General features: G+C 57.3%; 1 protein-coding gene across 2 annotated transcripts; it reads right to left on the reverse strand.

Annotated features, from left to right (window-relative positions):
* Window positions 1–489: 489 nt before the first annotated feature.
* Window positions 490–14,771, reverse strand: RPS6KL1 (ribosomal protein S6 kinase like 1). 2 transcript variants are annotated; one of them, XM_024568149.4, is made up of 10 exons: window positions 14,490–14,771; window positions 13,153–13,277; window positions 12,138–12,230; window positions 6,384–6,431; window positions 5,878–6,010; window positions 4,485–5,093; window positions 3,968–4,057; window positions 3,757–3,839; window positions 2,344–2,439; window positions 490–2,036 (listed from the first exon to the last, which is right to left on the reverse strand). In XM_024568149.4, exons 1-10 carry the CDS (start codon window positions 14,752–14,754, stop codon window positions 1,926–1,928), a joined length of 1,653 nt encoding a protein of 550 aa, XP_024423917.2. In that variant the 5' UTR covers window positions 14,755–14,771; the 3' UTR covers window positions 490–1,925. The 2 variants fall into 2 exon arrangements, with proteins under 2 accessions (XP_024423917.2, XP_045057031.2); XM_045201096.3 differs by having other exon boundaries at window positions 3,968–4,060.
* Between the last annotated feature and the right edge of the window lie 383 nt (window positions 14,772–15,154).

The following is a 15,154-nucleotide window of genomic DNA, read 5'->3' on the forward strand; positions in this document are numbered from 1 at the left end:
GCCTGGCCAAGTGCCATGTGCAGTGTTGCGGGGATGAGGCCCGGAAGTTCCAGAAGCAGCTCCCGCTTTATGCAGCAGGTGGTCTGGCCTGACTTAGGCAACGTAGCAGAAGGAATAGGAACTTTCGAACAGACTCCAGGAGGCTCTGACCAGACCCTGTCATTAACCTCTTTGAAGAGGAGCCACCATCTCTCTCAGGGGTCACTGAGGATTACGCTGCTCTTCCCAGGCATCACGACCCTCTTCCAAGACTTGACTTCCCATGAAGCCCGGCGACCCCTGCGTGCCAGCACTTCCCCTTGGGCTCAAAGCCGCTCTGCAGGGCACAGGCTAGCATGCGGGTCCTCCACCAGCCCTGCCTCCTACTTCCTAGTGGACTCCAAGCTCACTGTTGACCCATGGAGCTTGTCTAGGGGAGCCTTCCTGTCTCCCCCTCCTGACAGGGCGCCTCTCATTGCATTAATGAGGCAAGAACACCACGGTGACGACATCAGGCTTTATTGGGGGCAGGGGCAAGCCCCAGGGAAACCAGGACCATGCCAGGCCACACTTCTCAGTGTCCTCTGTCCCAGAGTCACTCCACCCTCCCTCGCAACACAGGTAGGGGCCTACCACCTGGGTTAGAGTTGGATCTTCACAGTCAGACTGGAGATTAGTGTCAGGGGCGCCACCTGGTGGTAGTGCAGACACACTGGAGGCAAGGAGTTGGGGGCAGAGGTCTGGTAGGTGCCACACCCCAGTGACAGGGTGTCCTGAGAGGACACAGAGTCCCCCAAACCTGAGGGGGGGACTGTGGGGTAGCTACTTTGGGGGTAGCTACTTACCCCAGCTTTTTAGAGACCAGAAACATCGTGCTTCTGGCTAAAAGCTTAGGGGGTCAGTTGTTTTGTGATTCATTTTAAAAGGGGATGAAGTCACAGTAGGCAGTGAACTGAGTGGACCCTCACGACTAAAATGCAAAATGGTAATGGGAGGAATGCCCCAGGAGGGAATTCTAATGGGTTCAACTTGTCTTAGCAGCTTTGCCTGGAGGCGGAATTGGGGTCTCCTCTCAGACCCATGGGGCAGACTCCCCGGTCTCTGTGCCCTCCCAGGCTAGCCGGGGAGGGGAGCTCTCCATTCTGTTTCCAAATTGCCCTAATTGGCAAGGGTGTGCATTACACCCTCCCCCCACTCCTCCTTATCCTTATTCTGCCCCCCCCTTCTCTTTGCTCTTCAAAGTCTGAAATTACAAGATGGCAGGCATGGTCGAGAGGGGCAGCGGGTCACCCAGTCCCCTACCTCATGCCCACTGCAGACTTGTGCCCTGCTCCTCGCCTCCACGGTCCCTGCAGGAGTGGCCTCTGGTAGAAGAGGCCCACCAGTTACATGGCTAAGATGCCAGCCAGGGAGTCCTGGTTTGAGGCCACTAAGCCAGTGGACCAGTATCCTGAGGTTAGTCTCCAGAGATGTCCCAAGTGGGGCACAACATGGCAGATAATGAGTCGCAAAACCTTGAGGTCGGCTCAGCAGGTGGCCAGCAGTCCAGAGCTAATGTGACAGAAGGCGCCCTTTAACCCGCCCGGGGCTGGGTGTGCATTCAAGGTTCAGAGTGTGCACTCAACAGGTTGCTGCTGACCGGTGGCTGGAGGATGGACAGGTGGAGGAGTCCAAGCTGCCCAGCAGAGTGAGAGACCTGTCCTGTCCCTTCCCCTCAGCAGTGACTAGAAAGGGTTTCTCCAAGAGCTGGTTGGGAAACCCCTATACCCCTCCTGGGCTGTGGTGATGATTACTTAAGAGGCCCAAAGGAGGAGGCAGAGCAGGAAAAGCAGCTGCCCTGCATTCTTTGCTGAGGGCCACTGATTAGAGGGGCCAGCTCTGGGTGACAGGTGAAGAGAGGAGATCCAGACCAGTCCAGTCGCTTCCATTGCCCACTCCACTCCCTCTTACCCCACCAGTTTGCTCCACTGGACAGTACTGAAAAAGGGGTGGGCCTTGAGTCTGCTGACACCACCTCCGCCAGTGCCCAGGCGCTGGCTGGGGTCAAACTGCAGGAGCTGCGGAGAAAGGCCCAGTCAGCGCCTGGCAGGCCTTCCCAGCCCCGCTGCCGGGGCATGGGCTGCCCTCCGGAGACTCATCACCATGGCCCCGGGAACTCACCCCTGGCCAGCCCTGCCACAGCACCCCCCGTGTTACCCTGGGGACCGTCAGTGTTGTTTGACCACCAACGTGGAGACACAGGGAACCTCCTGCACCCCCATCAGCCACCTAGTCGCAGCACACTTGTGCACTCACGGGGCTCTGCCCTCCCAGCACCCACCCTCAGGCCCCGGAGCCAAGCGCTGCCTCTAGCTGCCACCTCACCTCAGTCAGCAGGGAGGCTGCAGGGCCACTAAGCCCCTCGGGCAGCTGGAGCTGGGTGTGGGGCTGGATCCCTGAGGGGTGGCTCTGGGACAGGGCCTGGGAAGACACAGGGAGGGGCCTCTGAGGAGGCAACCACAGAAAAGTCTGCACACCCCAGCGGCCACCGGGATTTTATTTTTCCCTGTGTCGCATTCCACGGGGGTGGTGATGCTGAGGCCCCCCGCTGCCCTCCACTTTGGCTCTCGTGTGCCAGACCATGCTAGGTGCCTGACAGCCATTCTTCACACTTGCCCACAACCCTCAGAGCAAACGCAAGTATCTGCATTTTGAAGACAGGAAGCCCACTGAGAGAGGCAAAGGGACTGATGCTGAGATCAGGGTTTGAACCCAGGTCCCTCTGGCTCCAAGCTCACTGGAAGCATGGCTCTTGGGCTGCATTCAGGGGCAGGCACTTCAGGAAGAGTATTGTCTCTTTACAGAAAAAAAAAATCATCAGGGGCAACTCATTTGGCAGCAGGCCATGGCCACTGGGGCCGAGGCAGGACCTCTGCACTCCAGAAGCGTGCAGCCTTGGAAAGCAGGGACGTCTATCTGGAGGTCAGGGTGAGCTGCAAGAAGCCACCAGGAGGAAGGCCAGAAGAAGCCCCAGGCCAGCAAGGTGGTGGGGGACTGGGAGCCATTCTGTGGGATATTTGCTATAGAACTCCCATAGGCCCCAAGCTAGGGGACAAAAGCAGGAGGGAGCCATGGTGGCCTGCTGCGACCTGCACTTCAGGTCACACTGCATCCCCTCTGGCCATTTCCTGCTGAAATGCAGGTTGGCCTTCCCCTTGCTGCCTGTCTAACCAACCCCAGGGGCCGGGTACGGCGCTGAGCAAGGGCATCTGCAGGGGAAACTCTCAGCTCTTGGCTGACCCAAGCTGCACAGGACAGCTGCTGGCCCGGATCAGGGAAGCCCTCTCTCTTGTTCCTCTGCCAGAGTCTGGGGGCCACAGCCCAGAAGGCTGTGGGGAATGGGAAGCGAGCCGTGGTGGGAGAGGCTGAGGGGATGATGCAGGCATCTTTCAGGGAAGAGGCGCTATGTCCAATTCTACCCCCAGAAACTGCCCCTGACCCTCTCAGCTCAGCTCTCATCCACTTACACTGACTGCCCCACTCGCTACAGCCACTAGTATGGTGGGAGGGACCAAGTGTGGTCACGGCCTGGGTGGCAGTGACTCCCTGTGTCTCTCATGGCCTATGGGGGTCAGCTGGGGAAGGGGCAGCTGTGCTGGCAGGACACGTAGCCCCATGGCCAGGATTTAGAGAACCAGGCAGCCTCTGCCCGGACACCAGCTGGTGGTACTAATACGTGCACGCCACCCTGCGCTCAGTGACACCCACCAGGGCCCCACACCTGGCCCAGCTACTCACCATTCCAGTCAGCAGTTCATACAGCAGAGACCCAAAGCTCCACCAGTCACAGGCTTCGGTGAGCTCGGCAATCCCGCCCACCTCTGCGGGAACAAGCACACCATGTACAAATGTCCCAACCTTGCCCAAGAAGACAGGTCTTCCCTTTACCCATTCAGACGCAGCCCATCGCCTCCAGGACCCTGGCCCACTCCCGCCCCCCCACACTTGCCTGGGGCACTGTAGAGGCCGTCCACAGCCTCCCTGCAGTACTGGGGCTCCACCTCAGACCACTGGCCAAAATATGTGAGCCGGATGTGACCTTCTTGTCCAGTGCATGCCAGGGGATGGAACAGAGACAAAAATTGCGGTCAGCCCTTGAGCAGCTGGCACTGGGGAGGGGACTCCAGGACTTCCCCAGCAGGCACAAGGCAGGAGCCACTGGCTTCCCTAAGCAGGGACCCCTGGGGACACGGAGCCCTGAGGCCCAAGGACAACCGGGTGGTCATAGGAGCTGCTGCCCCAGACTCATGGGGGCAAAGGGGCTTGTCTCCCAGACTCAGCCTAGGTGACTGGGCAGAGTCCTGTGTGAAAAGGCTAGGGGGAGGCGGGGAAGAAGCAGGTAACCTCTGCCATCCCCTTGACTTCGGGGAACTCTCTTTCTCTGTCTGGTGGCTTTGGGGCTCCCAGCTGAGGGGTGGGGTAGGAGGGGGCAGCCTACTCCCCTCCGCCCAGGTCTGGACACCTACCTGCCTGGTCCAGGAGCAGGTTCCGGGGATTGAGGTCCCGGCACAGCACCCCCTGCTCGTGCAGCGCCTCCAGTGCCACCAGCATCTCGGCCGCCCACTGCCTGACCTGCTCTTCCCTCACACTCCAGGCGCCCCTGCTGGGACCCAGGCTGGCCTTGTGCACTGAGGGGCGACTCTGACCTCTGCCTCGGCCACAGCCCCCCAGCACCCGGCCAGCCCCCTCACGAACCCAAGGGAGCCCCCAAGGGAACCCCGTGTCTGAGTTCTGGCCAGGTCCTCGCCGGGATTGGAGGGGCAGGCGGCCACCTGGGGCCTTCGGAAGGTCCAAGGAGCAGGAACTGCTGGTTCTGGCTGAGGGGTCACCTTCCTCCTCTCTCTGGGGTCTGATGGATGTGGCCTCCCTGGCTGGGGGAAGGCTCTGACAAGTCCAAGGAGGCCCCAGGGGGACTCTGGCTTGCAGGCAGGTGTGGCCTGCGGGCAGCAACGTTGGGGTCCGGAGGCTGAGGTGGGAGTTGAGCTGAGCCTTCATCCTCTCCAGGCTGGAGTCAGTCCTGAGCCCAGATTGTTGGGGGCGTGCCTGGGAGAGCAGGTGGGACCAGAGCGTGCCTCCTGGGCCATGCAGAGGGAGCAGCAAGCATGGGGACAGGGGAGAAGAAGAGCGTGGACACCAGGTCCCCGTCCCACTGTGGCTGACCCTCTGCCTTCCAGGTCCTCGCCCCTGCTCTGCCCTCTCTGAGCCTTAACCAGGAACAACCTCTCCTTTCCTCTCACTCAGAGAGCACCCAGCCTCCCAAGCTGGCACAAAACAGGTGCTTAGCCCCTAAGGAGATGTGAAGTATTGTTAACATCCTTGTTTCGTGTGTGGTTTTACCAGAGTTCAAAAGATTTCACACATATATTTTTAAAATTTTTAAGAGAGACTAGTATAATGAAATTTAAGTGAAAGAAAAGGCAGCTGGCAAGGACCTGCGACGACTGTGCGTCGTGACCGAGGATGTGTACTTCATTAAAAAAACTCATCACCATAATAGGCGACAAGTATCTGCCACGTGACCCAGCTCCTGTCCGTACAGCTTCAGAGTCACCATCCCACATGGCCACTCTGAGGGACGGGCGCAGACTAGAAAACTGAAGAGAGTCAAGACTGGAGGACGTGGTGACAGAGGGGACATCTGCACAGAGCCCTCTCACCAGCCTGGGATGTGAACCTCCTCCCCGGGACGCCCCTCCCCGCTCAGCACCACACAGAGGCCCACGGCAGCCTGCCCTGCCTGCACCCCCCGGCAAGGCTGAGCCCCCGCTCTGGGCTGCACACCTGGTGCAAGTCGCCCCCTCCCTAGGTCTTGGCATTTTAAAGGGGATGAGAGAGGACAGCACCCCAAAGGCCCCCCACCTTGCACGTGTTCCAGGTGCAGGAAGATGGAGTCCTCACTCACGAAGTACCGCAGGAGCTTGGTCATGTAGGGGACGCCATGTGGGATGATGGTCAGCCGCTCCCGGCTCGCCAGGTGACACCTGGACAGGCTCTGAGGAGGGGGTAGGGCAGAGGTGGCTCTGTTAGGGGAGGTCAGAGCTCCAGCTTCAGGGGCAACCGGATGAGGGGTGGGAGCCCTGTGAGGAGCCACTGCCTCCCCCAGTTCCCGCCATGGCCCTCACCTCTGTCTCCACCATGGCACCCAGGTCTCCACATTCCGGGCCAAGGAGGCAGTGTAAGTGTGGGTGTGTCTGGGAGGCCGGGCACATGCTCAGGAGCAAAACAAGTGGCTTTTGGATTTGGAGGGACCATGGGCTTTAGATACAGGTTCTGGGTAGGGGGTTCCCCAGAGGGTAGGAGTTTCCAAGAGCTCTGAGTTAGTCCCAGGGGGAATGTAGAATGGCAGGGGGCTGGGCGGCACCTGCCTTCACCACGAAGGTCCCTCCAGTTGCTGGGTCCTGAACCAGCTGCACCTGCCAAGGTCCAGGAGGCATCGGTCAAGGCACATGCCAGTTCCTGGGGCTCCGTGGCCCCAGCCCCAGCCCCCAGGCTCCTCCAGTGAGGTCAACTCACTCTGAGGGCAGGACAGGGAGGGCAGGCCCCCAAACTGACATCAGTCCTGTCCTGCCCCTTCTTAAACCTGCAGGTCTAGCTTATATGCCACCTCCTCCAGGAAGCCTTCCCAACCCTCAGGTTGGGCTAGGTTCCCTCCTTTGTCTCCAGGGCTGTCTCGGCTCCCCCTAGGGGAACCTTATCCCATTGTGTCTGATGTCCTGTCTCCCCAGTGCCTTGCGAGCTCCAGGAAGGCAGGAACCATGGCCCCACTCTGTTCCCAAAGCCTGCAAAGCACAGGATGTTGCAGGCGCTTCACACACAGGGCCAGTGGTCTGCCCTGCAGGGTCCAAGGGTGTCACACCTGGAAATGACCTCAGAGCCAGTTGCTTCCTCTGATCTTTTATTTTACAGGTGAAGACGCTGAGGCTCAAAGAGTGTGGCCCCAGGCCACCCACAGGCCCAGCTGTGGCCAGAGTGCCCAGGTTTAGAGTGCTATTCACTCCTGCTGCTGTTGGTTTTGGTGAGAGGCAGCAGTCTGCCAATTTCTGGGGCGGGGCCTTGTATGAAGTTGGGCCCTGGACTGACTCATCTCGTGGTGGGCAGGGGTGGACCGCAGCCACAGGAGAGGGCACGCTGAGCACGTCAAGGCAGGAAAGTGGAAAACTCAGCCCAGATGTGGGGTGTGGGGGGAGGACCCCTTGGCGGTCGGCCTGCCCTGCAGACATTCCCTGTGGCAGTGGGTGGGAGCCCAGCCCTGAAGCCAGGCCGCTGGGCAGTGGGGGAGCCTGCAGCCCAGGGTCGGCAGGGGGGTTAGATATTGGGCAAGTGAAGTGATTTTCACATCTACCAAAGAGCAGTTACAAATGCCTCCCTTCCCTCATCGCTGGTTTGTTGAGGCCATAAGAGGGAGGGCCCTTTGTCAGTGTGAATGCCCGTTATCACATTTGCCAAGACGCACCACCTCTCTGAACCTTGTTTTCTTAACTACAAGATGGGGTCTGCTACAGAGGTACCCCAAGCAGAGGTCACCGGGAGGACTCGGTTGAAGCAGACAAGGCAACAAAGCAGTGACCTGTGCCTGCCAGGGAGCACGCGCTCGATAATCTGCAGTGATGGTGATGATGAAACCTCTCACTGGCCAGAGAGCGCTTCCTCTGTGCTCAGTGCTCTACACAGATTATTTAACTTTGGTCCCACCTACTAGGTGAGTGTTATTGCCGACTCATCTTATTGATGAAGAAACTGAGGTTCAGAGAAGTTATGTTGCCTACGGTCCCACTCCTGAAAAGCGACACAACCAGGATGTGAGTCCAGGCAGGCTGATCCGGGAGCCCCAGAGACCAACGGAAACAGGGGTCACAGCCCGCTGACATCATGTGCCTTCCCCTCTGGGCCTCCGTGTCCCCCGTAAACTGCAGACCAGATGAGGACCAAGGGACCTTCCGGCAGCTGGAGTGAAGGGCTCCTTCTGACCACCAGATGTCTCTCCTCCAACAGCCAGAGACAGCCCAGCCTGGGGCAGCTCCTCCCCCAAATCTGCACAGGGCTTGGGAAAGAACGCTGCTCCGGGGTCATTTAGGAGAACAGCGTTTCCCACAAGTCCTGACACCCAGATAATTCCCCACTGTCCCTTGCCAAGTGGGATTCCCTATCACTTCGTCCTGGGCAAGGCCTCGTCCTGGGCAAGGCCCCGTCCTTCAGAGTCCAAAACCTGGCAGGGGAGATTGGGGAAGTGAGAGAGAACACTTAACCAGCACACAGGGACAGTGAGCTCAACTATATGTGTATATTAACACCTACCTCTCTAGAAAGAATTAAACCAAAACATTAACCGTAATTATCTCAGAGTTTGGAGGATGGTGGGGAAATTTTTTTTTTTCTGTTTTAAATTTCTTCCTCTTTCATGACATCTCAAAAGGGTGGACATTTTCCCATTAACCCGAGCAAACAAAAAATCCCCTTCCTCTTTTACTCATTGCTGTGGGGGACAGACCACTAACTAGTCATGTGACCTCTGTGAACCTCATTGTCATTCCCTGTAAGACAATGATTAAAATTCCCCACTGTCCAACAGAATTTTTTGAAACCATGAAGGAAGAACATATCTGCACCGTCCAATATGGAAGCCGTTAGCTATGCATGGTTATCAGGCCCTTGAAATGTGGCTGGTGCAGCTGAGAAACATAATGCTTAATTTTAATTAATTTTCATTAGAACAGTCTTATGTGGCTAGTGACTACCATACTGGACCGCACAGTGTAACGCTTTTCTCCCGAGGGAGCCTGAGGAGGTTCTGTACAACAACAGCTTTGCAGACCAGAGTGAGCCTGACGAGCGAACGTCAGGTGAGCACTGTGACTGGGACGGTGGAAGGCAGTTCTGGGTGCCGGCTCTTGCCTTTTTAAAAAAGGGAAAGAGGCTTGGGAGTTGAGGACAATTAAAGGTTTGGTGAAACACACTAACCCTTTCTTTAAAGATGCCCAAAGTATCAAAATCCCAGGGGGTATCTCTCACGGAGCAAACAAGCCCCAAAGTTTCAGGTTTGCAAACTCCAAGGTCCACAGCGGCTGGGCCCGTGAGCCAAGTGGGCAGGGCGGGATGGGAGCAAACTGGAGGGCTGGCGCTCCTAAAGCAGGCAGCCCCCCTCTGCTCCCCGCCGCCTCAAGGCAGCGTGAGCCAGCACTTCCAGATCTCTCCATGTTTCAGCAGAAGTGGGGTATCTGGACTTCTGTATGAAACCTGCCACCTTTTAAATGTCAGTAATTAAAAACAACAAAACAACAACATCCCTGTTTGAGCAAAAAAACCAAGAAGTGACTTGGAGGACCTTTTTCTTCCCCACCCTTGACTCAGAGTCTGGCTCCCGGATGAGGTTCCCAAGCCCCTATGTTCCCTGAGAACAGACCCCTGGGCATTCTGGCTAGTTGCCTACCTAGTCCCTGACCCACCCCCTCTGTGCCCTGCCACCCCCTCTGCCTGCCAGTACCTCTTCGGCCCCTCGAGACCCTCTCCCAGCCCAGTCACCTGTAACCATTGGACATCTCAGGGGGCATTCAAGGCTTCCCGAGCCGGCCCTTTGCCCCTCCCTGGCTCTGTGCCACCTTGGGCTGGCACTGCCCTCCCACCTGGATCTGCCTGGGCAGAGCTGTGGAATGGGACACTGACTGCACACCTAGGCCTGGCTGCTGGGACCTGGGCCCAGTGTCCCTAACACCTCTCCTAATTTGGGGAAAGTGGTGTTCCCTGCTTGGGAATGACGCAGGAAAAGGAAGCAGGGTCTCAGGAGGGAGGTGGAGTAGGTAAATTGAATGCCCAAGAAAGGGTACAGAAGGAAAGGAAGGCCATCTCGAGGCTGAGTGGCCGCTTTTCATTTGCACAGCACTCAGAGTACTGGGTTTTGAAAATGCTTCACACATGCGTGTCCCGGGGCTAAACAATGAGGGCGCTTCTGTCTCAGACTCAAAGTGTACATCTGCATTCTAAAAGGTCCAAAATTTTCTATAATTTAAAAAAAACAAAGTAATGTTAATTTAACTCACTATTTCCCAAACTTTCTTCACCTGGAAGGCCTCTCTCCACATCTCCCCTGGTTCAGTAGGATCCCGGGTGGGGCAATGGTGGTGGCAGTCACCTCCCCAGCCTGTCCATGCCACGTGGACTTGTCAGTGGGAAGGCAGGGCTGGCGGCACGGATGGAAGCTGGCTGGGCCTTGCTGACAGACCGGGGCCCATTCCAGGGAGCTGGGAGTAGCAGCTGGAGCAAGCTGGGGGACGGGAAGCCGGCCTGCCTCCCCACTGGCGTTGGTTACCAGCCTTTAGAGCCATCAAACATCTCAGCATGTGCCAAGCCTTTCCCCCAAATTATTTCATTTTAGTTCCCACATGAGGGCTCTCACCCCACGGACCTGCGAGGAAACGAGCGCCCAGAGAGGTGGAAGGACTTGCCCTTGGCCTCGCTGTGCTGCGCTCTGAGACGGCGCTTCATCCTCTGGCACTTCATCCTCTGGCGCGTGCGGATGTGCACGCACATTGGCCTCCTTTTCTCTGGGGCCTCCACACCCACCAAAATCCCCGCATGAGTGTTTCAATTACAGATTCCTGGCTCTAAAGGCCTGGAGTGGGGCCCAGGCATCTGTATTTTTAGGAAGCTCCCCAGGTGGTTCTGATAAACAGCTAGTTTGGGAAAGAACCGCTTCAGTGACTACTCTGGTAGCCCTTGGTCGGGGCAGAGGACAACTGAACGTGGGCTCTGTAGACGAAAAGGGGGCCACCTAGTAAACCTGACAGGCTCAGAGAGGCCAGTCTTGTGGGCCCTACAAACTCAGAGACCCAAAGGAACCACAGAGGATGGCCTGACCACGGACATTCCAAACTGAAAGCGGGTCTTGGTGGGCAGGCATGTCCTAGGCCTAGAGCCTCCTTGACAAAGGTCTGTCTCTACCTAAGTGAGCCGCACGTCTCCGTGCATCTCAGATAACATACCTTTGAAATGTCGGAGTGACCTCCTTTTCCAGACCCCTCAGCGCAGCCTCGAGCCAGAGCGTGAGGCCACAGAAGCCCTCATTGTTATCTCGGTCCCTGCATACCATCTCCATGTGTCGTACGTGTTACTTAACTGCCCTGTACCCTCTGATGGGAAGCAAGTATGCGCCTCTCTGCTTTACTTTTTTCCCACTCCCAGAGATGTCCCTGCTTCGCTTTCTCCCACCTCCCTTATCCATCACCAGGGAATTCCATGTGACACCTTTATGTCTTCCCTTTTGAATCTGGCATGCAAAATAAGTGGTCAAACTGTCATTTTCTGGAACATTTTCACAATCCGTTGAGACTTTGCTTCCCGGTGATTGTCAGTTTGGCTCAAATAAAGTCACAGAAACTTGCACAGGTTTAGACGGTTCTTACATCGACAGCTCCAACCTCATTTGGACCAACTGTCTGTCCTCCTGATTACCCCACTCTAATGAGTGTCCCGGGTATAGGCTGGGATGTCAGTTCCTGTCTTCCTGTCTGCTCTGGGGAGCGGTCAGACAGGAAGATAGGGAAATTAAAGAGAAAGGGCCCCAGGTGGGGTCAGGAGGAGGGTGGGGCCAGGAGGGAGAGAAAGGGCACGGTTGCTAAGGCCCTGGACGGTGCACAGGCCAGTTTGGATACTCTGCAGGGCAGCTTTCTGGAGATGAGCATCTTCCTGCCATAAGAACTTCTCGACTATGCTCAGTGGGGGGACTCTCAGCTGCAGCCCTGGGGTGCAGAGTGGGTGCAGGGGAGGGACCTGCGGGAAGTGGGAGTGAACCAGGTAGTGTGTGCTGGCAGGATGCCCCGGGCACAGCATCTCCTGTGGTTTCTGCCTGGAATCTCCAAGGGAGCAGTTTCCTGTGCCTGAGCTGGAGGGCTGTGGACAGGGGCTGTCTGCCTCTTGCATTTCTAGTTTCCTCTCCAGGACCTGACTGGTGCATGCTGGGGTAGGGAGGATTGGGGAGTCACTGGGCATGGCTGCTCTCCTCCCCTGGACCCCTGACCCCTTCCCATCCCCCTCTGAAGGACTGCAGGTAGCTGCTCCCTCTGCCCACACGTCATCCCTAATTGCACACACCATCTCCTCCCATGAGGCAGGCTCTGCTTACTCACCTTCTCGATGACCCCGATCACCCTGCAGCCCCTCAGCTGCTCCAGGGCAGAGCTCAGAGTGCGGATGGGCCGGAGCCTCAGGCTGCTGAAACCCTGTGGAGGTGGGAGGGAGGCCGCACAGCCTCAGGGCCCAACCCTCCTCAGCCACTGCTTCTCACCAGGCAGTGGATAGATCTCCAGCAGGCAGGGAGCACAGGGAGTGGGCAAGAATGGGGTACGGTCCAACCTCACCTCACAGGGGCAGGCTGAGCCAAGAAGCTAGTCCTGACTGAGGCGGGGGTGGGGCATACTGCCCTCTTTTACTTTGCCTCCACCCAGGCCCTCACCAAGGCTCAGGGAGTTCTTAAGGCTTCAGAAACTTCCTCTAGGAGGTCTCATCTACAAGAGGCAGATGATCCCAGGGGTGGGGAAATAACCCAGGAATACGTGGATTCTGGGGAACATGCCTTGAAGACCAAGGACCTTGCCTCGCAATATGCGGTGAGCCCAGGAGGGGCATGTGTGTGCCTGTGCATGCCTGTGGGCGTGAGAAGCGTGCATGCATTTTCCACCCCTGTGAGTGCCCACCGGGTCAGCAAAAGCCATATGGGGAGAGCATCTGTGCATGCCTATGTAGGCACATGTGTGTGTATGTGCACGCGGGGTATTTGTGTCTGCACCAAATACTCACTGAGGCCCGTTCAGACACAAACAGATCTGGGAGCCCTGGAGTATGTACTCATGAGAGCCTGTGTACGAGCTGTGTGTGGGGGCGGGGAGATGTGTGTGGACTCTGTGGGTGGGTGAGACTGGACTGGAGATGATTCACTAAGTGTTTGAAAATGAATGAACTCTAGAGGGTGTGGGAGAGAGAGGAAGCCAAAAGGAGGAGGTGGGAGAGGCAGCCCCGGTACATACCCTTGCAGCCCTGCCCTGCAGCCCAGAATTCGATGACATAGACCACTGGCCCATTGGGGTGGGGGACTCAGCTCTCTCACCTCAGAGCCCTCAGGTCCTTGGGGAGGGGTCTACTCACCGTGCCAGGGCTGGCTCCGCTGCCCAGTGTCCTCTGCAGGTGGCAGTTGAAGATCTCCTCTGCCCGCTGCAGGTACTTGGTAATTTTCAGCCTTACAGCCTCGCATCGCTCCTTGTTGGGGTCGACTGTGAAGGGAAGGGGGTTACCAGGACCCACCCCTGCCCTCACTCTGGCTTCGCAGGGCTGGGGTTGCAGGGGCCATTGCCTGCCCTCTGTACGCCCTCCATAGAACAGAGAGCCTATTTCTGAGGCTGGTCAGCAGATTCTGACCCCACCTCTGTTCTTGAGCTCTTCCTCTGGGTGGAGTCCAGCGGGGATGAGGAAGGAAGATGACAGGAGAGACTGGGAGCTACGGTCGCTCTCGCCTACGGAACTTTACAGTTGGGACCCGCTACCTTGCTGGCAGCCATCCCACCCTGGGGAGGGACAGAGCAGGGATTTCCATGTCCAGTTTCAGAGGAGGAGACAGAAGCTCATCTCTGAAGCCCAGTGTGGAAAAGGCCAGAGTAGGGATCAGGATCGGAAGACAAAGGAATTCGAGAGACAGGCTGACGCCCAGGCACTGAGGGTCTCATCAGCAGGAGGGCAGGGAACGTGGCTCAGCGCTTCACTCCCACCTCCCAGCCTGGCCACCTCAGGGCCAGCCTCTCCCCCAGGTCGGAAACGCCTTATTTTGCCCTGAACAGGCCTCTCCTCTCACCTCCAGGCCTTTGTGGGTCTCCCTGGAGCATGGCCCGACCTTCCAGCTGGACGGTGTGCCTACTGTTCTTCAGTGCTTGGGTTAGAGTTTGGACTTCTAGAAAACCCCCTATGCCAGCTTGGCCTGGACTCAGTTTCCCTCCCTTCACTTCCTCCTCATTGCTCTTCATACCTGGGACTATGATTGTCCATCATCAACTCATCGGTCTCCTCCCCGTGGATGCAAACCTCCAGAGGGCAGGGCGCAGCCCAGCTCCAGGGCTAGACCAGCAGAGTGGGTTAAACACCTCTGGAGCCCAGCTTTGCCACTTGGGAGCGAGGGAAACTTAAGTGAGCTATGTAACTGCCCTGTGCCTCAGTTTCCTTGTCTGGAAAATAGGAATAAAAATAGTTCCTACATACTTGGAACTACATGCAACAACACATGTACTGTCTTTTATTACCATGAGGCCCAAATGGGTTAACACAGGTAAACCAGGGCCTGGTGTACAGGAACTGCTCAGTGAACACTGGCTATTACTATTGTCTCTCACAGAGGCCCCATTGGCCATTCACCCAGCACAGATGGACAGATGAAGGGCTGAGCTCCAAGTCGGCCCCCCCCACCAACCCCTGTCCCTGCCCAGTCCAGCGCTCACCGTGCATGCCTCGTAGCAGAACGTCCACGCCATTCTGGTAGTGGTTGAAGGCTGCCTCGTAGTCCTCACTGACATCACGTTCCAGGGCCAGCCGGATCTGCGTGGCTGCATCCACCAGGTAGTCACGCTTGGTCATGTCAGGCGCTCCCGGAGCCACCCGGTTGCGAATCTGCTCCAGGTACACACGTGCCTGGGACTGTGCTCGTGAGCAGGGCTCGGGCTCCTGCCCGGGGCCAGGTGGGCACTCGCAGGCCACCAGGCTCATGGCTGCTGCCCTGCAGGTGCAACATGGGAATGAACAGATTTATTAGGGAGGACCTAGCTGGGAACAATACCCCACTTGCACCCTGGTTTCCTTCACTAAATATTCAGAGACTAACCCTCACCTCCGAGGACTGGAGGGTCAGAGCTGATGTGGGTAAAGTCCTTTCATGGAGCCAGGTCTTTCCTAAGTGGAGGCAATAGAATAATAGCATGCCTAGGGCTCCTCCCTTCGATTCAAAGTCAGTTCGACAAGTATTTCTCGAGTACTTACTATGTGTTGAGCACTGGAGAGAGCTGAAGATGTTCGTGATCCGGAGCTGCCTTCATGAGGCATAGAGCAAATCGGCATCTAGCACATGGTAAACACACAGGGGCCACACAGTCTGAGGCCGAGGCAGGAG

Source organism: Desmodus rotundus, chromosome 7 (genome assembly GCF_022682495.2).
Source record: "Desmodus rotundus isolate HL8 chromosome 7, HLdesRot8A.1, whole genome shotgun sequence".
Lineage (NCBI taxonomy): Eukaryota > Metazoa > Chordata > Mammalia > Chiroptera > Phyllostomidae > Desmodus > Desmodus rotundus.

Coding starts and splice junctions, on each gene's coding strand:
- RPS6KL1 (XM_045201096.3), bottom strand. CDS start 14,754: ATGAGCCTGGTGGCCTGCGAGTGCCCACCTGGCCCCGGGCAGGAGCCC. Junction 13,278..14,489: donor TCTGCTACGAGGCATGCACG/GTGAGCGCTGGA, acceptor TTCCCTTCACAG/TCGACCCCAACAAGGAGCGA. Junction 6,011..6,383: donor GAGGGACCTTCGTGGTGAAG/GCAGGTGCCGCC, acceptor CCCCCTCCTCAG/AGCCTGTCCAGGTGTCACCT.